Source organism: Sander lucioperca, chromosome 3 (assembly GCF_008315115.2).
Source record: "Sander lucioperca isolate FBNREF2018 chromosome 3, SLUC_FBN_1.2, whole genome shotgun sequence".
Taxonomy (NCBI): domain Eukaryota; kingdom Metazoa; phylum Chordata; class Actinopteri; order Perciformes; family Percidae; genus Sander; species Sander lucioperca.
This window is the reverse complement of record NC_050175.1, coordinates 22,052,527-22,079,179: the sequence shown is the minus strand read 5'-3', so window position 1 is coordinate 22,079,179 and position 26,653 is coordinate 22,052,527. Positions and strand designations below refer to the sequence as shown.

The following is a 26,653-nucleotide window of genomic DNA, read 5'->3' as shown; positions in this document are numbered from 1 at the left end:
TGGCTTTCTGAAACCACATCCTGGAAACTGAAAAAAACAAGGGCCCATATAGAAATGCCTATCTCTCTGGGGGATCTCAGCCAAGTCCTTGTCTACTTCTAACTTAATGTCTAGCTTTTGAGTGGGAATATATAATAATATATATGTACATTTTCCTATGTCACCCCAGGGGCGTAGCACAAAATTCTGGGCCCTGTAGAAAGGCATTTTCTATGGGCCCCGCCCCGCATCCACAGCTATTCATTCTAGCATCTTTTTGGGCCCTCCTTACATGAGGGCCCTGGGTACTCAGTCCCCTTTCCCCCCCTAGTCCGATGCCCCTGTGTCACCCACAGACATATGCAGCAATTTTCTGAACACTACAGCTCAATAAAGGCTGTGTACCTGCCAATGAAGAGATCTGTGTTACAGTATGTATAAATGCACAGTAGGTAGGTGAGGCTTTTTTAAATAGCTGAATACTGAACTAAGTAACTTGGTGGACACAAAACAAGATTTGTTGTATTTACTAAGAGTAATAGGAATACACCGATTCTTTTTCGTCGACATACTCAGCGTTAGTTGGCAATTGTGGTAATAGGTTAGGTAATTGATACCACACTCATGTCTGTGAGGTAGGAGATGATTAGTCTATGTCCTATATAGCGCCGCCCATGACGATTGTGATTGGTAGCCAGACCCTCCTCCGCAGCACTGTGGTGGAAGGTCTGGCAAAGCGAAACTAGGAGATGATTAACTAAACAGCTAGCCTGGTTCTCTCCAAAGTTAATACATCTGCCACCCAGCACCTTGTTAAGACCACTAAACACACAACACAACACAAATCTAAAAAGCAACAAGTTGTAATTTTCTGTTGTGACATTGGAGTTGTTGTGACGTTAACAGTGACTGCATTTCTGACTGTTTTCAGTGTCAAATGCTGCAGAAGTTTGTCTGTTGCAGATACAAACTTTTTTGTTCAGTACAAAACTAGGCCTATACAAGAATTGTTATTACGATGAATAGCTCAGCAACCACCCTATCTACAACAGAGTTATTACATTGTGATTGTTTCTGTGTTTCAGTAAGTTTTTAACCAGGTAGTAACATGCTGCATGTCATGGCTGAGCTGACGACAATGCTTTCAGTAATGGGTGCCTCAATGCTGAAAACATCTGAATACATTCAGTTTAGCTTCAGGATTCAGTGTTTGGATAATATCAGCGCAAGTGTATCAATGAGATATCACAAGACAAATTGTGGCAATTTATTGGTATATAGATTATTTGTGCCCACCTTCTTTTCTAAAATGTGATAATTTCCTATGGTCCTAGGACAGTTGCTGATTATTATGTTTCCAGCCACAATACCCAGACAAGAGTAATGTGATTTGTCCTCCTGATAAATACTCGTCGGCATATATGTGTGTGTGTGTGTGTGTGTGTGTGTGTGTGTGTGTGTGTGTGTGTGTTTTGAGTGAGAAAATCTGTGTATCAAATTCAGCACTGTGGTCTTGGGTCATCTATTATTTCCGGGCTCCAAAGACAGTTGCAGGAATTTAATTATTTTATGACTACATTACTGTGTATGGTCTGTGTGTGTGTGTGTGTGTGTGTGTGTGTGTGTGTGTGTGTGTGTGTGTGTGTGTGTGTGTGTGTGTAAAAGAGGGACAGACAGACAGTGAAGGGAGTTGGTAAAAAAAAAAAGTTTGCTGCTGTCAAACATGGTATGGAACATCGCTCATGATTATGAAAGATAGTTTTTCTAATTTAGTCAAAAATCAATATCTGTCTCTCTTTGTCTTACAGTCTATTTCCCTTCCTCCCTCCCTCCCTCCCTCTCTCTATGTCCTTTTAAACAGAGGCTAGGCCATCATTTTATAATGCAGCCCTTAATTACCAGCAGAGGATCAAGGCTAAATGAAGTCTCTGTAAATACTGAAGCGGTTCATTTAGTCTCGCTAAAGTGTATCTTCTCTGGTTATCTGACTCAAAACTCAAAACAAGAGCAACCCCATTAAATTAGTCCAGATTTGGCAGTCTGCCGTACACTGGAGTGACAGGTCGTCTGAAGATGTGACTCTTTGGTCTACAATGTCGACCACTGAAGTGGGACGCACTTTATTGATAGAGATTGTAATTAACTGGCTGTGTGGAGACAAAGGAAATTGCACATTCATCATATCAAATTGGCTCAGGGGACTCAGCAAGGGCCAGATAATGGCTCTCTTCATGACTGAGCCGTGACCAGAGTGCAGACAGCTTGAGAATGTTACGCTTGTATGTACACAATGTGGTCACAGACACACACAAAGAAACAAACTTGTTAGAATGCTGACACAAAAACACCAACAAACACTAATGCTGAGATTAGATTACACTATATTTTTGTCTTTTGAAGTGTTGACTGTGTCAGATTAGCTATCAGAGTCATAAATGATTGGCACGACTTGGCCGAGAAACACGGCAGACTAAATGTTGGACATTGACCAATCAGAGATGCCCTGTTTCACGACTTGCATGACATACAGAGACAGCCCTGTCTCCTAAAAATTCCATTCCCATACATCTAAACTGCATTCTCAATTACGTTTTACAATGTCATCTTTGTCAACCCTGTCTCCTTCCTAAAAAAATATGTTCCCATTAGGGTTGACAATCGATTAAAATATTGACTCGCGGTCAGTCGCAAATTAAATATTGTACCAGTAAATATAATATTGTATGGTGAATGTTCAGCTCCTCTCTCACAAAGAACGATACAGGACAATCCTTCTCTTCTCTATATTAAAGTCAAAGTATGTACAGTTACATACTGTTTTTTTATAGACTACACACAGGTACATATTGTATTGAATACTATATACCAGGGTCCTTTCTAGGACTTGATGATGTTCGGGGCTTATTTAAATGAACTGAATGCAATGGCACGAAGAGCAGATTACAAAAACAGTGCTCGGCTTGCCCAGCTTGTTAATAGCCAGTGTATGTTCATTTCATCTGCCCAGTTTGTAGATGTTAGTTAGCTTGCACACACAATATGGCCTAACGAATGGCCTGGCAATCCAAAGACATAGGTTTTGTTTCCAGATTTTTCGGGTGACATATGATGTAGGGGGTGTGGGGGTTCTCCCCCAGAAAAGTTTGAGCATTAAACACTTAATTTCCTGCTTTCTGGTGAATCTTTCTGCATTAATTTATGCTGGAAATATCTTTATTTATGTAAAGGGAAACATAGATGACAATTCAAAATATAAAAACATAATTGTAGGCCTATGTATTGCAACCAGGCTCTCAGGCACTCTGTATTGCTTTCAACTATTTATTCTCCTGTAGATCAACTTTTCTAATTATCTCTTCTGACTGAGTCAGCACACATGTAGGCATCATTTACTCTTCCCTCTAATAGCTCAGATGTGTTTCAGCAAGATGTGTGCTCATGTTCTAAACTTGGTGGCACATTCAAATTATAACTCATCTTTGTTCTCTGAGATTTGGAGGAGTTGTGATATTTTGAGAAAAATAAAGTTATAATATTACAAGAATAAAGTCAGAATATTTCAGGAAAAAAATACACCAGCGTTGGAATATTTGCCAATGTCCAAAAACCTGTTGATATCCAAATATTTTATGTTTAAAGTGTGTTTCTCCTTCCCACCAGAGATGTGGGCTTTTCTTTTGGGCATGCATCTCTACCGCAGCCTTGCAAACTGTTGGTTAGTTGGTTTGTGTAAAACAACCATAGAACCCAGACCGTGAGCCCTAAACAGGCAAGGGGCCGTAAACTGTTGTAAACTGTGGTAAAAACCTTGATTGAGACGCATATTCAGAATATGCTGCATACAAGTCCAAAAAAAGCTCTTAAAACCCGAATAATACTAGCTAGCCCACGTCTTAATCAGAAAATGCTATATTCGGAAAACGGCCTTATTTGGAATTTCCAAACAGAATAAGCTGTTTACATGACCCAAAATCAAATGGATTTTGTCATCATAGAAATACAATTTTATTTCTGTGGTTGTCATATTCTGAAAAATAGTGGAATGTAAACATACTCAGTGTGTTAGAGTTACCAAGTAATGTTACATTCAGGTCAATATGCCCATCTGCTGTTGCTTGATGGGCTTGAGTTTGCCATATTATGCTTTCAGCATATTTTTTAAGCATACAGTATCTTTGAGGTTATTCTGGAGGATATTCTCGATAGTATTTGTCATTGTTTTGGATTGTTGCAATAATAATATAAATTTGCATAAAGCAAACATATTTGTCTGCTACCATGATGATAAGAGAATTACAAACTTGAAAAATATCCCTTTACATTTAGAACAGAATGTGATAAATGTACTATTAAACGAGTCAATATTTGAATCGATTGTCAACCCTAATGGGAACATATTTCTTTAGGAAGGAGACAGGGTTGACAAAGATGACATTGTATAAATTGCAAAACTAAGCGAAAGAAGACAAAAACAATCTCTTTTTTATTTGTCAGGTTATCACAAGGTGTCCCAGATGCTGCAGGACTTATGCACTAATGCACAATACAACGGATGAAATGTCCCAAGTCTGACAGGTCGGCAATTGTTGCGATTTTGCACTTTCAAAACAATGAGGCCAAGATCATCACGTGCATTCGGTAATCTATACATATCAGCATTGTCCCAATTTGACAAAATTTGTTTACACATCTCATTGCTGCTATCCAACCCTATCGTTAGATAAAAACAGCCATACTGGACGATTCTGCAAAACCCTGGACTACCCGTAAAACATTTTGTGTCCATTTTTTAATTAAATTTTTTCTCACTGAGTTCTCATTGGGTTCTTAATTAAAATGAATTCCTAATTTCTATAATATCTGTGCATGTCAACTATGGTATGGTTACATATGGTTAAGATTGTGTTCATGACAAATAAATAAAGTGTGGTTAGTCAGGGTTTAAAACACATAAATTTAAGTTTAGGGAATGGCTGTGGTTAATAAAACAGCAAATGTTAATTGCAGGTACTGAATGTGATGAGAGGCAAACTTCAGTCTCCTGCATGAAAGACACAAAAGAACACACGTCCATCCATCGTCCAAACCTCCATATCGTTACTTATCCCCTCGCTACATATAGCCTAGGGCACACTACTTATTGCGTTGGCACTGATAATTGGAACTAGATCTAAATTGTGAGGAATCATCCAATATCGGCATACTTTCTAGGGATACTGGACTGTGGTATCAAGTGACAAAATTATATCAATTAGATCAAGGGGGAACTTCAGTAAATGCAAACAATGTGTTATTGCTAGTGAAGGGGTCACTACTCATAAAGGTTGGCTGTATTTGTCTTAAATTAGTTTTAATTAAGTCATATTCAGTTTAGTTAAATATTCAAAGTTCCCATAGTCCTTCCATCTTTCCCATTCATTCATCTTTAGCTCATCTTTGATGTCATGTAGCACAGAAAAGTCCTGACCTCTGAGAAGGAGAGTACTAATCTTTCAGACTTCCAGATTGAGGGTGGATCTGTGTTAGTGTTGCTGTTGTCCTGCACTTTCCTAAGAGCCGTTATTTCATAGGTGGTTGACTCTGATAAGGGCTTTACAGCTCTGTCAGCTCCTCATTGACAGCTTGATAACTATTGTCTGCTCTCTTCCCGTTTTGTCACCTCCATTTCTCTTCTTTTTAAATTCACTGTCCAACCCCTCTCGCACTCTCTCTCTCTTCCCCTCTCTGCTCTCTCCTGTCACTCTTTGTGCTTATACTGTTGTTCTTTCACTCTTCCAACTTTTCTCCTCATTTTTACATGACTTTATTTTGCACAACTCACTCTCTCTCTCTCTCTCTCTCTCTCTCTCTCTCTCTCTAGTGGTTCTGTTGGACACTACGACAGTGCTAGGAGAACTGGACTGGAAGACCTATCCTGTCAATGGGGTAAGTAACATTAGCATTTCTTAAAATGTGAATATTCACTGTTAAAGCTATAGTGCGTAGTTTCTGTCGCCCCCATGAGGAATTCTAAGTAATGACAACAAAACTGTCGGCGCGGCCACATGATACAAGCCTTCCATGATCACACACCGCCCCCAGCCTTCCTCCATGCAGTCGCTAGTAGCCAAGGTGGACACGTAGGATTAAAAAAACATGATGGACTCTTCAGAAGAGGTAATTACTGTATCTTAACTTGATTTTCTGCGTGCGAAAGTCGCTGGATGACACAATCTTCTGAACACAGCCATACTGAGAAATACAGTGAGAGTCTTAATTAGCTTTGTAACAACTCATTTGGTATTGGCTTGAATGTAACAGACGTTCATTAATATAAAAAAATTACACACTAAAGCTTTGAGCACTTGTTGTTTCTTTACAAACGTGCATCCATTAAAATAATGTATGAACATCCAACTGTCCTGACCTGACCTACAACCTATTTCCAAAACTGAACCCTTGAGACAGTAGTCAAAGTTGTCAAATGTTTACACTTACTGTACGTTAGACAGACAGGACCTGGGTCATTAAAAATCATACAGGCAGCAGGTTACATGTTTTACATGCCAACCTTTCTGACAGTAGTCAGACCAATGTGTCATCCAGTAAGCATTGGGCCTCATTCACCAACCGTTCTTATGAAGAAATGTGTTCTTAAACCCCACTTACGCACTTTTTACGAAGATTCTGACATTCACTAATGTTTTCTTATCTTGGATTTGTTCTTAGCTAAGAACGTTCCAGCGGTGTGTTCTACGTTCCGTTACATTTTCTGATCAGTTTTTCCCCCTGCCAAAACATCTTCCTGACCGTCACACGTTTGTCTCACCAGTGAAATTTGGTTGCCATAGATATATATGTGGGCACCGCCGATCCTTCATCGGCTTCCAAGCCGGCTCTGGTGTCCAGAGCCCAGGCGCAGCGCCGCTGACCCTCGGTAATACAGCCTCCGGTAAAAGTGAAAATGAAAATGTTTGTTTTTTATTTTTATATTATTATTTTTAAATCATAGTTGCCTCTCCACAGCATTGTTTATTCCTCCGCCAGGCAGCGTAAGACGCGTTCATATCTTATTTATTTGGCTGGACCTCTTCACATCTCCTCCCCATTTTCGCTGCTTCACACACTTTATTTGCTTACTTGCATGGTTAAATAAAATAAAACCGTCTTAAAATACATCCATGAATAAAACCAACTGCATTCCGATTCTAACAGCTGGCCTTGTTTGTGGTATTGGACATCTTACTTACTTACTAAAGTAAATATGTCTCTGGTTATTTGTACTTTTACTTAAGTACTGAGATTCAGTACGTCCTCCATCACTGCAATGTACAAGTCATCTGCGACTCCGACAATTATCTCTTGAACGCAGTCTCCCGCTTCCTAGGAGGTGCACAGGAAATGTCATGTGCTTATATGGGAATTTACGGGGGTGTTTTCTTATGCTAATTAGGAACAACTGGCACGCGCTTTCAATTACGAAGACGTGGGATTCATCAATCCTAAGAACACAGGCGCAAACAATTCTGCTATTTAAGAACACGTCATGAATCTGACGTAGACTTTTCTTAGGGACTTTCTTAAGAACATATTTAAGAGAAAACTTAGGAAGATATTGGTGAATGAGGCCCAATGATTTGGTGATTTGCGCAAGTCAAAAAACGCCTATATGTCAAGGTTAAAACTGAAACTAAACGTGATTGAAAAGGGAACAGTTAAGACGTCCAAGTTACATATAATTGTTTCAACAGCATTTCAATGCTTTACTTCAACATGTGCTTCACATTGAAATATAATTCAGCCTGCCAAGTCATGTAGAATGGATTATTATGTGATTGTAGAATATATCTACAGCATTGATGTTGGGCGTCTAGACTCTGACTTTCCCAACACAAGGAAGCCCACAGCACAGGAAGGAGTAATGAGCAATGATACTAACTTTACCCCCTGAGGGAAGGTAGACCCAGAGCCTACAGGTGGATGCTGGGGTGGTGGTTGGGTTTTTGACATGCTGTATGAACCGTGGCAGTGCTAGCAGTAATTGACAGCATAGCTTTCAGGTGAGCCATGTGGCAGCTGCCATGCAGAGTACCCAAGTCAAACTTTCGTTTAAAAGCATAATTAGGACGGAAGCGCCACTTTTAAAATTGATAGTATTTTCGTTTTCGGTCAAATGGCCTTTTGAATGGGAGTGCTAGGGGCACTACTATGATCGCATCAAAATCGCTATTTTTAAAACACTAAGAAGGCTCGACACAACAAACTTTGCTCGAAGTATCACCAGGGGCTCTACACATGAATTTGAGCATTGAGAACATTGTTTGTGTTCACAGAGTTTACTAAAATGAAAGGTTTTGAACAACTCACTTTAGCAGTTGGTTTTTCCGCTCGCCGCCATCTTGACAGTCAAAAAGTGTCGATCTCCAAATGCAACGTAACAGGGAGGAGAGTAAAGATGGAAAGCTCCTAAAGCTTAGTTCCATATAAATGCACGGATAATTTGTTGTTGTCGTTAGTGAAAAACAATATTGACCTTGTAGTTGAAAAAGAAGCCTCATATAAGAAACAATACTAAAATCAATAGATGCGTTCATTTGCATTTGGAGATTGACACTTTTTGACTGGCAAGATGGCGGCGAGCGGAAAAACCAACTGCTAAAGTGAGTTGTTCAGAACCTTTTTTAGTAAACTCTGTACACAAACAATGTTTTCAATGCTCGAGTTCATGTGTAGAGTCCCTGGTGATATTTCGAGCAAAGTTTCATGTTGTGTCGAGCCTTCTTAGTGTTTTAAAAATAGTGATTTTGCTGTGATCATAGTAGTGCCCCTAGCACTCCCATTCAAAAGGCCATTTGACCGAAAACGAAAATACGGTCAATCTTGAAAGTGGAGCTTCCATCCTAATTATGCTTTAAACAAAAGTTTGACTCGGGTAAATTCACAAAAAGACCCTAGGTTGCATTTTGGCGAGAGTTACGCTTTAAGTACACCACCACCATGTGTAAGCGTATAGTGGTCGATTCAAGTTGACTTAAATGGTTTGCAGGCTCCACGTCATTCAATGAAAATATGTTTAAACAATGGCTATACTGTTAATGTAAACTTAACATCTAAAATAATTCACTTTTCAACTAAATTTAGCCCTCTTTTAACCTAGACGTGCAGATGTCAGGAAGGAAAATGTTGGTAGGAACATTTTTGGAATAAAATGTGCTGTTATACTTTAAACCAATACAATTCAACAGAGAACATAGACGCAAACAGAACTGCCATTTCTGGAGGCTGCTTTTCAAAATCTTGTTTACATGCTTGTACTGGAAACATGTCCTTGTTACAGAAACCCAGATACATCATTATCTTACTTTCGAAAAACCAGAATGTGTGATCCTGCTTTCTCAAAGAGAAACAGGAATACGATGGCATGTAAACCCACAATCCATCTTCAGGATGTCTGATGGCTGCCTGAGCATGCTCGTCTTTAGCGAGGGTGACAGAGTAAACAAAGAATATGATAATTAACAATATCACAGTGTACCTGTTGATACAGGTAAAAGCCTGACACCACTGTAAGCTGAGATACACTGAACGTCATATATCACCCTTATCCTGTTTCTCTAGCAATACGAAGTAAAGTGGACAGAGGTTGTTAAGATAAAACCAGTGGTTTCCAACCAATTGGCTTGTGACCCATTACAAACTGTATGTATATGTATGTGAGTTGTTAACAAAAGACATTCCTAAATCCTAATCTCTAAACTTCTCAGATGGTTTCATTTAAATAACTGTTTGAGTACGTAACATGAATTTGTGTGGCAGAATTTAGTTTTTTGCTTCTCTCCTACCCCAATAATCATCTAATCTCAGATTTATCTGATCTGACTGTATCTACTGTAGAGAAATTTGCTCCGGCTCAACCAGCTATGACAGTAAAATGCTGCTTAGGGACCCCCTCACTGATTGCATCAGTATTAAACATTTAATAAAGTCAGATATATTAATATATCATCTACAGGGGATATTTTACTGCAAAACAAGTATTTTTTATTTTGACAATACTTCTGAACTCTTACTTGTGTAGGATCTTGAAGGCAGGGCTTAACGTGTAACGGAGTATTTTTACATTATTGTACTGGTACTTTTACTTAAGTAAAGTATCTGAGTTTAAGTGGGTTTATCCACTTAAACTCAGACTCAGTCCTCAGGCTGAAAGGCTGGATTTCCACTAGTTTCTTTTGATGTTAGTGATGAGATGTTCAGCATGAGCTTGACATCATCTGAAGATGAATCACAGCAGATAGCAGGTTCTGCCTTATTACAGCTTTTAACATGAGTACTAATTCACGTGTTCAGCAAATAAATAAAAAATACTTGCAAATGTTACTGGTGGCCTGGTGGGATACTGCTATATAAATGTCAAGTTCTTCTTCCTGTGCTCCTACTTATCTCAACTTTTATCACGAGCAATGCATACTTTACCTCAAATAAAATATGAATAAGAATTCACAAACACTTTGAGAGACCATATCCAAAACATAAAGGCAATATAAGTCCCCTAAAACACAACAACTTTTACTTAATAATCCTTGGTAATCTTCGCTGGTGTTTTTTATTAAACACATACAACAATGTTTACGTGCAATGAATACAGATTTGATCAGAATATCCAGATATTAAACTAATTTAATTGTAGCATGTCATTCTTACCAGGCTAAACCTGAAGGGGAAATGCTGTAGATTTCATTCTTACAAATATTTCAGCTGTGACTGAGCAACCACCAGTAACAAAAATATTTTTTCCATGATGTTATGTCTAATTCGGGACACAAAGTGTTAGGGAGACTGTTTGTGCTTTCCAGCTATTATTAAAAGTGTAATAAATCCTTGGGAGCAAAACCAATAAATAGAAACAAAATACTGGGATATTTTCAGGGCCAAATACCAAGCCTACACAGGTTTTTGCTATGGAGAGCAACAACACCATAAATTGTTTTAACAAAAACACGACGCCACCACCCAGATTCACATTAAATCAATAATTCATCACAACTACAGAGATAATAGCTAATATCAAGATATGTTTGGAAGTGAGTTGAACTGAAAATGGCCTTAATTGACTAACTGGTCTATCATCGAACACACATCTTCAACATTGCGTGGAAGTCTGGGACAGTGCCCAAGGAGTGGCAGACCGGGGTGGTGGTTCCCCTGTTCAAAACGGGGGACCAGAGAGTTTGTGCCAATTACAGGGGTATCACACTTCTCAGCCTCCCGGGTAAGTCTACTCCAAGGTGCTGGAAAGGAGGGTTCGGCCAGTGGTCAAACCTCATATTGAAGAAGAACAATGCAAATTCTGTCCTGGTCGTGGAACAACGGACCTAGGGTCTCATTTATAAAACTGTGCGTAGGATCCTTACTATAAGTGCCCAAAATGGCGTACGCCAAAAAAAAAGTCAGATTTATAAAACCGTGTGTACGCACACCTGTAAGCAATGTTCCCTTTATAAATCACAGATTATCTACAAGTGTGCGTACGTGGACTAGCCTCTTATCCCGCCCTGTACACGCCCATTTTTAAACCATAAATAGTCAATGCAAAGCACCTTGTGAATGCTGATCAGTATATGAATGACACTGGCAGTTGTTACACCGAATCATGATGACTGGCGGAGAAAAAGCAAAAAACTTCTCAGACGTTCAGGAATTGCTGCAAATTGAATTATAATTTCGGCCTGTTCTTGCACAGTGTAGGGAAACCTGATCTATAACTACATGTATTAATAATACGTCCAAAACGGCAGGCATTATGGCACTCTGGGACAGCTTCGATATACCAGACCTAGATTTAATAGAACTATATATTATATTCAAACAATACTTGGTGATAAAGTTGAAGATTAGATATAATATTTATTAAAAAAAAACACTTAGCTCTCTGACATTTCCCTCTGGAAACAGCCGATTTCCCCCAGAGTGGCGAGTACCTGTATTTGGACCGGGATGGCACGGTTCTGGCACGTTGCCCTCTCTACTGGACCCAATTCAGAACATAGATCCAAGAGCTCAGCTTTAGGGAATCTAAATCGGCATATTAGCCAGTCATCGTCATGGTCCCTGAAGTCTCTTTTTCTCCTGATTCTTCCATTGGTGTAGTCCTCCTGCAGGGCCAGCAGTGCCATCATGCAGCATTACGCACAGGTTCACCGCAGTATTTATATGTTTACAACAATTTGTGATTGTTAACAACTTGCCAACACAGCATCAACTAGTGGTATCCCCCACCCCGAGATACAATTTGAAGACGAAAGAAAGTGTAATAGGCAAACACACTTTTCTTCATGCAGGTTTTGTCACAAACAGTATTAAAGTTCGGACTGATAACGAGGACATTAAGTGTAACGATTGCGCGAGAGCTTAACGGCTGTATATCCAGACTTTGACATTTGATGATATAGGCACAGTTTTAAAGACAGATATTTAGTTATTAGTAGGTAGGGTATTTGATGCTATCCTGTATTCCAGTCGGGCCATCCCCTCCTCCTGCGCTCCATAGCGGACAATGTGACGGCGAGACAGCGCCGATTAAACATTAAGAACATATTTGTATTTAAGATTTGAGTTGGAGGTGTTTATGGAACAATTATGGAATCACAATCGAGTGAAAAAATGTACGTGAGGCATCAATACTTGAAAATATTACGAGTAATCGTTATTCCCATTTACTTTCTGCACTCTGACTTCAATTCACCATCTGCGTCGCCAATTCCTATTTTGTCCCCAAAATGTGTGTACGCATGGGTCAGAGTTTGCGTGGAGGACCGCACATTCTCCTGTCAAGTTTGTTTTTTATAAATCACAACCTTGGCGTACAAACATTTTCAGCCCCGTTTTGTGCGTACGCCACGTTTATAAATGAGACCCCAGCTCTTCACTCTCACAAGGACCTGGGAGTATGCCTTTCCGTCTACATGTTTTTATTGATATGGAGAAGGCGTAAGTCCTCCGGGAGATACTGCGGGAGTATAGGGTGAGGGGGTCTGTTCTCAGGGCTATCCAATCCCTGTACGTGCAAGCGAGAGCTGTGTCTGGGTTCTCGGCAGTAAGTTAGACTTGTAAGCTAAGGAAACACTAATTTTGTAGTATCATTCCCCGACAACTCCTGTTCTTGGAACTCCATGGACTCTTTTCTCACAGTTCTTCACTTGCCACCACTGGCAGTGTAGTTTGCTTAATAAGCAGTCCCTCCAGGAATTCGCAATGTCGCGATCACAACAATTCACGCAAATTCAACCAATCACCGGGAATTCAGTGCGACTCGCATTTTTGACCAATCACCGTAACTTTACCGCAAATTTGACCAATAACCGGAATTTCTCATGACTACAACCAATCACAGCAGTCCCACGTGCCAAACTTTGCATCAGTATGTGACGCTGAGAGCCACTGACCAAGCGGGAGTGAGAACGGGTTGATGTAAGACGTCGCCAGATTCATTTCCTTGTTTCTGATATGAAGACAAGAAGTGTGTGACTCGAACATCTCACATTTACCAACAAAACGTACAGCAAAAACAAAACATTCAGACCGTCCTGCCAACCTGTATACATTTTAACATCAAAGTCCTCTGTAACGATTTTTCACTCTAAAGTCACTGAAAGCTGCTGCTGTTGTGTCGGCTCTCTGCAGCGGGCGGGGCTGCTGCTCAGTTCCCCCCGCGACTGACGCGCGCACACACAGAAACACACACAGTGGATGCAGGACCAGAGATGATACGTACATGATGATCTAAATTGAGGACAGCTATGCTTGTAAGTGCAATGATAAGTTAAAGTCCAATAAGTACTTTATCCAACCGCATGAATGTGTGTCCCAGCCCAGGCCAGGATAGGAAATTAACTAACAATAGAAAAATCAACAAGCCATTGACAGAAATGTTCAAATTTGATTAATTTGCTCTTGGGGGAACTACTTGAATTGTTGGGGCTTTATAAATTATAGAGTGTGGTCTAGACCTACTCTATCTGTAAAGTGTCTCGAGATAACTCTTGTTATGATTTGATACTATAAATAAAATTGAATTGAATTGAATTGAATTCAATAAATTATTATTTTTTGTCTTAAATCCACCAGCCTTTTTCATATTATACCAACATTTGCAGCATCCTGAGCCTTTTTAGTAAGGTTACTAGGAAAGTGTAGGAAAGAGTAGTTTTATTCTGCCTGAAACAAGTTTTCTTTTATTTTTAAAAAAGTATGCCAAAAAAATCTCTAACTTTTTTTTTGCAATTTTCACTGTCTCTCGCAACTTCATTGCAAAATAAATAGAAAAGACATTGCAACTTTTATCACAATTTTTACAAAAGCTGACGCAAATTCAGACATTTTGGGCTGCAACAATCTAAAAAAAAGGCAGCGAAATCCTGGAGGGACTGAATAACATACAGAAGCCATGAGTAGGTGAGGAACAGCAACTGGCTGGGAAGAGCAGTCGTTGTGTGAGGCAACAGTAGAACGTACTACAGCCAACTTGTGTTGAACTCAGAGATTAATCTAAAGTTATACTTTCTCACCTTTTTTAAAAAAACATCACTGATTTGGAAGATTATCTCTGCAAGATTTATCTGCAAGGAAAAAGTTCTATCTAAACCTTTCAGCGATGAACAACTTTCATAACAACTTTCCACTGACTAACTTCAGTAGCTGTCAAAGATTACTTTCAGGAGTAGACCTTCCCCCGTCATAACAAGTAGAGTTAGAAACTCACCACACGTTTCTAATGTCTGAACGTGTCTGCACAACGATAAGGCTTTGCAACTGCTTCTGAATGTCTTGGAGAAGGCAGGTGTATCTCTGGGACGTCAGTGAGGGGCTGACTCAAGCTGGCATCATCAATTTTCAAAGCAGGATGCAGAACGCTACTTTACCTGAGAGTTACAGTAGAAGTCCTCTCTGAAGCCCGGTCCAGATAGGATGTGGAATAAACATATTGCGATTTACATAGGCAGGTTGCACCTGCTCTGTCCAGCATTGATTACTGGGAAAAAAACAGTACAGGGAGGACAAATGGGAGAAAACCGGTTGTACTGTGTTTCAACAGCATCCAAGTAAAACATTGTGTCTTATTATTTTTTATACTGGTTTCATAATTAGTCTTTAAGCAATCACTGGTACAAATTTCAATTCAATTTCAATTTATTGTTATTTATAGTGAATTATCACCATGGACCATGGTCTCAGAACACTTCACAACAAAAATGTACAATTACAATTTATATATTAATATAAAAGGCAAAATGTAATATTAAATATAAAATCAACAACACAAAAAGGAATATAATTGGAACACAAAACATTGTTAAAACATAAAATAAAACAACGAAGGATAGTGCATAATAAAATAAACAATAAAACAGGGGTTCAGAGGTTATGGATTTAATACATGTCCGTAATGATTTGAATAAAGAAATGTTTTAAGTCAGGATTTAAAAATGTCCACTGAGCCTGCCTCCCTAACGTTGGATGGAAGACCATTCCAGAGGGAGGGTGCACAAAAGGCAAAGGCCCGGTGAACAGCTGATTTTTTTTTTTTATATTTGGGATGTTCAGGAGACCAGCATCCATAGAACGAAGGGGTTGTGCTGGGATATATGGTGTAAGTAGCTCCCTTAGGTAGGCAGGCGCAAGTCCTTTTAGGGCTTTGTACGTCAAAAGAAGAACTTTAAAAACAGCCCTGGCTTGCACAGGTAACCAATGTAGAGCAGCCAGAACTGGTGAAATGTGGCTAAATGTTTTTGTCTTAGTCAAAACTCGGGCTGCCACATTTTGAGACTTTGAGACTTTTGGTCGTACAGACAGGGAGAGCTGAAAACAGTGCGTTGCAGTAACCAAGTCTTGATGATACAAATGCATGAATTAGTATTTCTGCATCATGCATTGATAGCATTGGTCTTATTCTAGAAATGTTGCCTAGATGGTAAAAGGCGGTCCTAGTGATAGCCTTTATATGTGGGCGGAAAGTTAGAGTTTAGGTCAAAGGTGACACCTAAGTTCTTAACAGTGTCACTCTCTGTAATCACACAGTCGTTAAAATTAAAAATTTGTTTCTCTGCAGGGGTGCTATTTTTGGCTGGCCTCACTATGAGTAGCTCTGTTTTGTCTGCATTAAGCAGCAGGAAATTCTTGCCCATCCAATTTTGAATTTCTGCCAGGCATGTCTGTAATTTAAGAATCTATGAATGGTTATTTTGTAGAAGAGGGACATATAACTGCGTGTCATCTGCATAACAGTGAAACTGAACATCAAAGCTGCTGATGATGGAACCAAGGGGGAGCATATAGATGGAAAACAGCCCAGTACTGACCCTTGTGGTATATACCACAGCCTACCTCGCACAGTTCAGAAGTGGATTTATTAAAAACACGCTGAGATCTACTGGATAAGTAAGAATTAAACCAAGAAAGTACTGTCCCTTTGATCCCAATGTGTTTCTCAAGCCGGGCAAGAAGTAAAGTGTGGTCTATTGTATCGAAAGCTGCGCTCAGATCGAGGAGTACTAGAAATGATGCTTGGCCATCATCACATGAAAGTAAAAGATCATTTGTAACTCTCGTTAGGGCGTTTTCCGTGGAATGACCAGACCGGAAACCAGATTGAAATTTCTCAAATAGGCTGTTGTTAGATAAGTGGGCAGTAAGTTGTTCCACAACAGCCCTCCCAAGAATTTTGGACATGAATGGTAAGTTGGATACAGGTCTATAGTTCTGCAGAACGTTAGGGTCTAAATTGGGCTTTTTAAGTAGTGGTTTTATGACTGCTGATTTAAATACTGCTGGTACCATACCTTGTGTAAGTGACATGTTAATAATAAAAATAACTAAATATAAATAATAAATAAATCAACTATGAAGTAACATAAATACTGAATAGTTAAAGTGGCAATTCAATTACAAGCCCAATTTTCAAAAGTACAAATGATAATCAAAACATAGATCGTAATTCTACATTGACCACTGCATTTAAAATAGAAAAAAGTGTTTAACATTTATATATGGCAGTACATTTAAAGACACTGTAGGCTGATCAGTAGCCTACATTTCATATGTGCATGTGTTCTACTATGGTGACATGAGATAAAGGAATTTGAAAAGGATTTTATTTTTTGTTAAATTTGCACAGCACATGCACAGTGTGTTGCAGAGGCTCACAGAGCAGCTGACACACACACCCTCCAAATCTTGAACGCGGCTACCCCTGCGCATAAAACAAGCTGATTGGTTCATAGAACTTTGTCACAAAACATGTTCAAAACAGAAATAAAAATGTGTTCTCATTAGTACAAGCATAAAAGAATTAGCCAAGCAAATGTCTCCGAACAACACAAGTGTACTGTATGTTTGCATACATGCAGCCCACATAATAATTTTCCACTCTTAAGGATGCTACATACGAGAAATCCCTGCAGCCACGAGTACCAAACCCCTCAGCACAGCTCCAATACATTAATAGGGCTGCCATAGGGAACTTGTGTAAACTGAGCAGCTGCTATGTGTCTGTCCACTTCAAGTCTAAAGGGTAAGACTCACATGAAGGATCATCTTCTAAGCATCTTCCTCTGTTTGCAGACACCGTACTAATTAACTACTGTGTTGCAAACTTTGTTAACCCTAACTCTAACCCTTTGCAAAAGCCAATAGGCCACTTCATAGGTGTAGGTATTATTGTAGTGTGAGTGTAATTTTGTTGATATTAAGTGTTTTAATTGCTTTTTGAATTAGGTGAGGACATTTTTGCATTATCCGTAGTTTGCAAAATCTTCAGTAATTCATCACAGGGTCAGCCTCCAACTCAACAGTGAGCCTTTTTCATGGGCCAGTTTCAGAAAACCTGGTATTGCACTCTCATATCGCACTATTAGTGTTACATTACATGTCATTTAGCTAACACTTTTATCCAAAGCGACTTACAGTTGCTATATATGTCAGAGGTCACCTTTGGAGCAACTATGGGTTAAGTGTCATGCTTAGGGACACATTGGTTGATGTATCGCAGTGGGAATCGAACCCCGGTCTCTCACACCAAAGGCATGTGTCACATCCACTGCGCCATCACCACCCAGTGTCCAGTGTCAGTTCAATACATTAATTATAGTTGTACACCTTGTAATCAAAACCTGGTTTCTGTCTGCTACAGTCTGCTAAGCTTGGGGCTAATAGGCAGAGTGATTAGTAGGTGCATATCTGATTGCCTCAGAGAGTGTGGGCTGCAGCTCATCTTTCAAACTCTGGGTGTGCATTTGTTTTCTCTGCTCTGAACCATGCCACATCCCAAGAGGGCATTTTAGAACACTAAGGCACACAGAGTGACAAATTACCATTTTCTCTTGTTTGTATGCATAATGGAGCTGCAATTACTTAATGCTGATCTTATGCAAACCAGAAAGCCTGCTTTCTTTAAAGATACTGAGCTTCTGTTTTCGGTCTGTAAGAAGGGCACTGAAATGACCAAATAGAGTGTATATGTTGAAGAAACTCCTTTGAAGTGTGTAAGTCTTGCTTAAAGGTACAATTCCTTTCTGACTTCTGAAGCATTTCCACTTTTATACACTAGCAGAAAATCTCAGAAATGACAAAGCAATGGATAGGCCTTGCAGTCTTACAGTCTGTCATCTTCTCACTTGAGTGAACACAGAATGAACGTTTGAATTTTAGCCATGCTAGCGGCCCGGCTCTAGAAATGGCAATGTCGGTCTGTCACTCGGTCAACCACATTGGTCCAATCAGAAATATCTTCACAACTATCAGATGTATTTCCAAGATTTTTGTTCACATTAGTCACTTACACACAAATTAAAGGCAATATAGGGTCCAGGTTGAAAAATATCAAAATTCTCCTTTAACAAAGCACAGGCACAGCATTATTGTCTGGCTGAAGTTCCAAATGAAAGAGGAAGTGCTTATGATTGATTAATCATTTAGCCCCCGGGTGTTACATTGAGCTAATTTAGATAGCTTAATTAATATTAGATTAATTGCTTTTGTACGCTCCAGTCAAGGTTAGAGTGTTATTTAGAAATTAATATTTGAGAACACTCTACCTCAGTTGTTTCAATTTCCTCTAGGACTCAACTCTCTGTCTGTCATCTACCTTCATTGGGTCTCTCTTTGTGTAACACATTTAAGATATTAATCATTAAGGACTGTGCAGCCACAGTGTGTGTATTATTTTAAAATGAAAAAGTATGTATATCACATTCAACACAGCAGCTTTGGACAATTTTCTCCTATTGAACACCCCATGTTGCAGATATCATGACTACAGAATTACATAATGTAGGTACCAACAGGTGGACAGTCAAATCAATAAGCAGTTGCAGAGTGCTTTCCATTTAGCTACTGTACTTATGCTTTCTCACGTCCTGCATGCTCCATTCTGTGGACCTGGAAATGTCTGATAGTCTGCAATCATGGAGAAAACTTCCGTCCTCTGCGTCTTGAAGACTGGAAGAGAGCAGGCTTCCAGAGAAAGGGTACATCCTATGCGGAAATCTTTTACTGAATACACCCTTTCAGTGAAAATCTTTTTAGTAGCTCTGTCCAAATTCAGGATATGGATCCTGTAAAGACAGCATTTCCAGACATGACCTGTCGCATTTCGAGGGTTTCTCCGAATGTGGTCGAGATATGTAGCCTTCTTTTGCCCACATTAGGAGGACACAACTCATGTAGCCTTTACCGCCCTCAGTGTCCCATAATCAATTGTGCACCATCATGTGGTTAATGGAGCATTTGAGTGATCCTTCAACAACTCAACTCGTAATATCAAGACTTGTTAACGAGAAAGAAACATATGCACCATTAGGTTTGGTCTCTGTGACCCCATTTCCATCTGGTATTAAAATGTGATCTGAGTGATCCAATCACAAATGAACAGCTCAGACCATTTGGCCACATTCTTTTAGCAGTGTATACGTGTCTGTGTCCTGGGCCCCATTAAGGACCGCCTACTCAACTGTGAGCAAAACTCAAACTCAGTCAAAGTATTTCTCATGCCACAGAAACCACTGAGAGTGAATTGTGTGTTTTGGATTATTATCATACTGTCAGTGATGTGTCTTTTTTTTTTCCGGTGCTGCCTGCTCTTATATCCTCAGCTCTCTGGAGCTCTGTGTCTCGCGGTTGCTTGGAAAAGGCAGCTGCGGGGCACAGAGAGTAAAGGGTGAGCTGGTGAGAAAAAAGCATTGGTTATATTAATTTTACTGAAATACTGTAGAGGCGTAGCCAAACAAGAAGTGACTTGCAGTGTTCAATGGTTGGTTTAACCTTAGCTTTGATTATACTATAAAGTCTAATAAAAGGATAATGAGTTCACAAGTTCACAAGGGAGTAACAAGTTCTCCCAACTATCTTGTGCTCTTGAGACATATAATTATGTCCAGCTGCGTAACTGACAGAATCTCAGCTGCCCGCCCATTTGTTACTACAGGAGTTGTGAGAAAGAAGGTCTGCAATATACATTAGGGCTTTTGAAGCTCTGATCATCACACCGTTAAAGCGAAGCAGATAAATGAGAGAGTCTGGCTGATGCAACAGCTTGAAAACACTGGTGAAACTAACCCAATGTCTCTCAAACGTCATGTTTCTATAGAAATTAATTTTTACTACATGCAATAGAGAGTGCACAGGTTTAACACGTTATGGAGCAGCTCTGCAACCAGTTCATTCCTGGGTGCATGTAATGTAAGCTCCCAACATAGTATCCATATTAATATATTTGCTTCTAATCTGCAGCCTACTACATACTAATATAATACATACAGCCAAGCCCGGTCACTCACACCAATCCACAAATTATTGTTGTCTTAAAGGGTCAGTTCACCCAAATGATCTAGTAATGCCAGTAGGACGGTCTTGCATACATGTCAAACAGAAACATTTTTAGCAAATTCACCAGCAAACTAAACAGTTTAGATTCTTGATATGAAAATGTTGCATAGGATAGATGTTATAGTAGTAGTTAGTATTAGTAGTAGTATAATAGTTATCCTCCGCAATTACAATTACTGAAATTTAAATGAGTTTGTTACTCATGTTACTCTCTTTTGTGAAAAATGAACGCTTGCAGACAAGAAGACAGATAGGCCTACTTTAGCTGCTTCTGATCTAACGTCGCAGGACCTTATGGTGGCTCAATGATACACCAATCGAACAATGAGCATTAAACCACAGCATGGCCGATAGTGAAGATATAATGAGCTTTCTCTCCTGGAAGTATGGACATTGTAAAATGATAACGAACGAAGGATGGCGGTTTATCATTTAGTCTTCTTTACTCTGAACTCCCGATTCAAGTAACAAGAGAGCAGTGACACACACGTTTTGGGTGCTACCGTATATATCACAGTATATACGCAGGCACATTTTAACTACCGTATATGACAGACATTACTTTTTCGGTCATCGAAATTAAAGACAAAAATGTAGTGGTGAGTTGTCAAATATATAAATGTGCAGGTGTAAATAACCTATCCACATCTAACAGTAGCAATTCAAATCTTATGAAGCACCTGTTGAAGCGACACGCTTCGACAAAGCTAGTAGCGAAAGACCCCAGCCCCACGGATGCTGAAGGCGCCACTCCATGCAAACAACCAAAGCTAGATTTTACATGGACTGCAGTGCAGCCGATAAGCCAGACAGAGATTATAGATTAAGAGAGATAAATAGATTGCTAGGTATACTGTAGGCCACTTCTTTTATTTCATTGGGCCTAATGTGGTAAAAAAAACACAGTTAAATGACTGAGACAGTTGTTATTTCGTTTCAAGTATTAAAAGGGACGTTTGTACTACTGCTTGATTTGAAGGCCTGTTGCCCTGTTGATTACAATAAATAGGTCTAAAAATGATGTTTATTGTGTTAGACTGTTCAGTACTGTTCATATTTACATTTAAAAAGCAGACATAAAAGTAACTTAAAAGTTACTTTCCCTAGTAACTAATTACTTTTGATATACAGTAATTGGTAAAGTAATTCAATTACTTTTAAAAGAAGTAACTAGTAACTGTAACTAATTACTAATTTTCAGTAACTTGCCCAACACTGTATATTATTGTATTGCCATTACCTGTTTTCCCTGTTTTCATACAGAAGTTTAGTTTGCTAAATATATCACATTTTTTTAGTTGGATATTGGATGTGAAAAGAAGGAAATGGTTCTTCCATAACATTTCACTTAGATGTGTGTGAATTTCTCACACCAGGAGTAATTTATATAGTTCTATTTTATAGCAATCGATTATCTGTTCAAAAAATGGTCTATGTTCTATGCAAAATGTAAAATGTTCTATTAAAGAAAAGATAGAAAATAAATATTTGTGTGTGCTGTAAAGTGGTTAGAAAAAATGAAATCGGAATCGGCTGAAATCGGTATCGGCTGGTCAAATTCAATAACAGAATTGGAAATTGGAATAAGCCTAGAAAATTGTAATCGGTGCATCTCTAGTCATACCCTTTCTGTGCAAATGTCTGTAGTTTAAAACTACTTGTGTCATCTAACAAATTAAAGATTGAATTAAATTGATATTCATAATCTGTTTGTAGGTCTCTTTTTTGATGCTGTAAGTGGTAGAGCCAAAGACGATTTTTTGGATTGTAGGCAATAGAGTAACTGACTAAATACTCTGCTTGCTATATGGCAATTGTTATTTACATAACACATCCATACAGTATTTTCTTCTCATATGTTTACAGTGGGACGCTATCACAGAGATGGATGAGCAGAACCGACCTATTCACACCTTCCAGGTTTGCCACGTAATGGAGCCAAACCAGAACAACTGGCTAAGGTCTGGATGGATTCAGCGGCAGGCTGCACAGAGGGTCTGGACCACATCACAACACTTCCTCAGACACACTGTACCAGAAATTTGAATTAAATGAAGTAGTCTTGAAGTAGGGCCTGGTTGTGATATTGCCTCAAGGTTGGGAAAGTGTCAACATATGAGAAAAAAAAATGGCAGGCAGATGTAAAGTAACAAAAAACCACGACTTCACTCTGATAGAGACTGGTTGATTTTTAATACAGAACAGTCCATGATAAATCAAAGATGGTGCAGGATTTCTTCTTTACACATTGACTGGAGTGCTGCTCAGTCTAAAACAGAGCTGTATCAAACTCCTGAAGACCCAACTAATCTGGCTGGGTTGATGCAACCATATCAGATTTTCAAATTACATTTTATCAAACCGTTGTCATGGGTTGCATTTTATTCTTTTTACTATTGCTTGTATGCAATTATATGCTGTCTTGTTTTTTAATTACTTTCTATTAACTGCTCTGATGCTTGCACTGAATTAATTTTTGTATACGTAAACAAAAAGCCTGGCATGGGTCAGGCAATATGTAGTCTATATCCACGACGTTCTACTTCTGGGATTGCTAGAGTGCCGTCGGATATTCCGCCGGATGTCAGTCTTTTCGGCCCAGATGTCCGTTACCTTTTGCTTTCTTTGTGTTAGAATTTTAAACTCCGGTGGATTTATGAGGACTATGGTTAACTGCTCCTCAGATCTCTGCAGGGTAAATCCATACAGCTAGCTAGACTATCTGTCCAATCTGAGTTTTCTGTTGCACAACAAAAACAACTTTTGAACATACGTTCCACCAAAACAAGTTTCCTCCCGAGGCTATTTTGCAGCGACACCGTGGCTCTGTCTGGCGCTTAGCGCCGCCCATGACGATTGTGATTGCTTTAAAGAAATGCCAATAAACCGAAGCATGTTTTTATGTCATCCCGGAATGCTGTGTGGACTAGCCAGACCCTCCTCCGCAGCGCTGTGGAAGATGGTCTGGCAATGCGAGACTAGGCAATATGTAGACCCGACTGCAAATTGTTTAAAGGGGCTGTACTCGATATTCTGAAAAAAGTGGTCTGGCATTGCCTCCACACGGCTCTGACACACAATTCCCTAACTCGTTTAGGCGCTTTGTCACAGCCCTCGCCGTCTGATACAGACGCACAAGGCACACACAGTAACACAACACACAGAGAAAGTGTGACCTCATTCTCTGCTCGGGACGCCATTACTCCGCTATATCTTTACATAACAAATAGTTGTTTGCTGCCATATTAATGTTGTGAATATCGAGTACAGCCCCTTTAACACCCCTGCATTTGTAATGTCTAATGAGCTTGTGATAATTTAATTATTTATCTATATTTCAACTCAGGTATATGTGGAGCTACGTTTCACACTGAGAGACTGCAACTCCATTCCTTGGGTGTCTGGTACCTGTAAGGAAACGTTCAACCTCTTTTACCTGCAGACAGAAGAACCGCTCTCAGAAGGGGCCCGGTTTAGGCCTTCTGACTATGCCAAGGTTGGTTATCTAAGCAGTATCACGAAAAAGGGTTCTCTGTTGCGCTTCTGGTCGGATTCAGTAACCGTGAACTGTGCTAACAAGTGTATGTTGGCTTTAAAGGTGGATACCATAGCGGCAGATGAGAGTTTTACACAGACAGATCTTGGAGATCGTGTTCTTCGTCTCAATACCGAGGTCAGGGAGGTGGGACCAGTGACACAGAATGGCTTCTACTTGGCCTTCCAGGATGTGGGAGCTTGTATTGCTCTTGTGTCTGTCAAGGTCAGTGAACAGAGGTGGTGCGACTTATGTTTGCGTGAATTACAGCCATGAACTTGTATTTTATGTTGTAACTATATTCCTTTCACAAGACTGGCAGTACTTCAACTTCCTGTTTTCCCCTTTCACACAAGGTGTTCTACAAACGCTGCCCATCGACTTTAAGGAACCTGGCAGCATTTCCTAACACTGTTCCACATATGGACTCATCCTCTCTGGTTGAAGTAAGGGGTGCATGTGTGGAGAATGCAGAAGAGAGGGACACACCCAAATTGTACTGTGGTGCTGATGGAGACTGGCTGGTACCACTGGGACGCTGTGTCTGTAGTATTGGCCACGAGGAGATGGATGGCTACTGTCGGGGTAAGAAGTGTGTTTGTATACTCATTTTAGAGCAGAACACTAACAGTATACTAAAGCTGGAGATACAGGGAAGGAATCAAATGATAAGAAAGAAATGGGGAGAAGGGAAAGGAAGAGAAGGCAGTGCATTATATTAACAGATCTCTAGGGCCTCCCCAGTCATCTGCTGGAGTTTGAGTTTACAGAACTGCTATTCCCTCCTCTCAGTCTAACACCCTGCATCCTTGTCTGATCCTCTCCATCCACATCTATCTTCATATCTTCACAGCTCCACGTCCCCCTCATCATCTTCTCTTCTCTCTTGTCCACTTTTTTATGCTTCACTTACACCCCCCCCCCTTCTTTCTCCTCTGTGTCCCTTTATTTGCTCTCTCTTCATTCTTCCCCTTGAATTCTTACTTGCTATCTCTCATCACCATCATTTTCTGCTATGAGATCCTAAACAATGAATAAGAAGATATCAGCGTACGTCACCAAGGATTGCCTGACATTTCACAAAATCACTACTTTGGCTCTCATGAGAAACTTTAATTTCTATCAATTATTTGGTTCAAATGGGAAAGTAATGTCTTGTAATCTCAAGCTGTTTTGGGGTTTCTGCTGTTTATATGTCTGTTGTTTCCTTGATAAATATCATGCTGTGGTAGATAAATGTAAACATTCACCCACACAACATTTACATAAACGGTCTCAAATCTAAAAACTTTCATAAATACCACAAAGCTTCTGTAAAAGGCTTTTCTTGGACACCTCCTCTTGAATTAGTCATATCAGCATAACCTAAATATGGTCTGTTGTCAGCAAAACAGATTAAGAAAAAAGTTAAAGAAACTGTTGAGTTGTTCCAGATAGTCTTTGGCCTGGTTTCTCAATTAGACTGTGCAGACAGACTGGGGGCTAGTTGGCTAATTGCCTTCATTTGTTAGTTTCACAGCTAATTTAGCTGGCACCTCGTCTTTTTTAAAACTCTCCCAACCCTCTCTTTCATTTACGAAGCTCAGACTTACTGTTGTAATTAAGGCAGGTGCTAAATGGAGCCACACTGCATGATTACAATTGAAGTGCATCTTGTGTTACTTGCTAAATTTTGCAGACTTACAGAAGTCTCAGCTGGTTGGGGTGAAATTCATGAAGTATCCCTGTGGTGATGTGGTTACTTAGAGAGAACTCCAACAGTCATTAGTACAGCTGATATATAGGACAGGCTGTAATATCTCCTTTATTTGCTCTGCGGGTGTACATTTTCTTTTCATCTTCTTCTCTTTTATCTGCTTCTTATTTATCCTTTCTCTCTCCCTCTCTCTCTCAATCATCTCAAAGATGTAGTTAAACAACACAGAAGCCTGTCAGGAGAGATTATTGATGAGACTGTAGTTTAGGAGCAGCACGCTCACGGTGTCTCTCGTATATATGTCCTACATCTATATTCTCTCTGTTCCTCTCCTTTAGTTGATAGTAGTTGTTTTTCTTGATTGAACTGTGGTTGCAACAGTAGGGGATCTTGGCAGCCGTTACAGTGAATGGGTCAGTAACTCATGTAGCAGTAACCCACTTGGCACTTAGAACACTATGTGTGTTGGTCTATTTATACAGTCATATGCACTCAATGTTGAGAGAGAGTTTAGATTAAATAGATAGCTATATATATATATATATATATATATATATATATATATATATATATATATATATATA

General features: G+C 39.5%; 1 protein-coding gene across 3 annotated transcripts in view; it reads left to right on the top strand.

Annotated features, from left to right (window-relative positions):
* Window positions 1-26,653, top strand: part of LOC116067770 (ephrin type-A receptor 6-like) — a 69,421-nt gene that overhangs the window by 4,663 nt on the left and 38,105 nt on the right. For all 3 annotated transcript variants that reach the window (XM_031324342.2, XM_031324343.2, XM_031324345.2), the window contains exons 2-6: window positions 5,840-5,904; window positions 22,705-22,833; window positions 24,185-24,334; window positions 24,437-24,598; window positions 24,730-24,958. In XM_031324342.2, coding sequence (XP_031180202.1) covers window positions 5,840-5,904; window positions 22,705-22,833; window positions 24,185-24,334; window positions 24,437-24,598; window positions 24,730-24,958 — 735 coding nt within the window. The remainder of the gene's footprint in view (window positions 1-5,839; window positions 5,905-22,704; window positions 22,834-24,184; window positions 24,335-24,436; window positions 24,599-24,729; window positions 24,959-26,653) is intronic.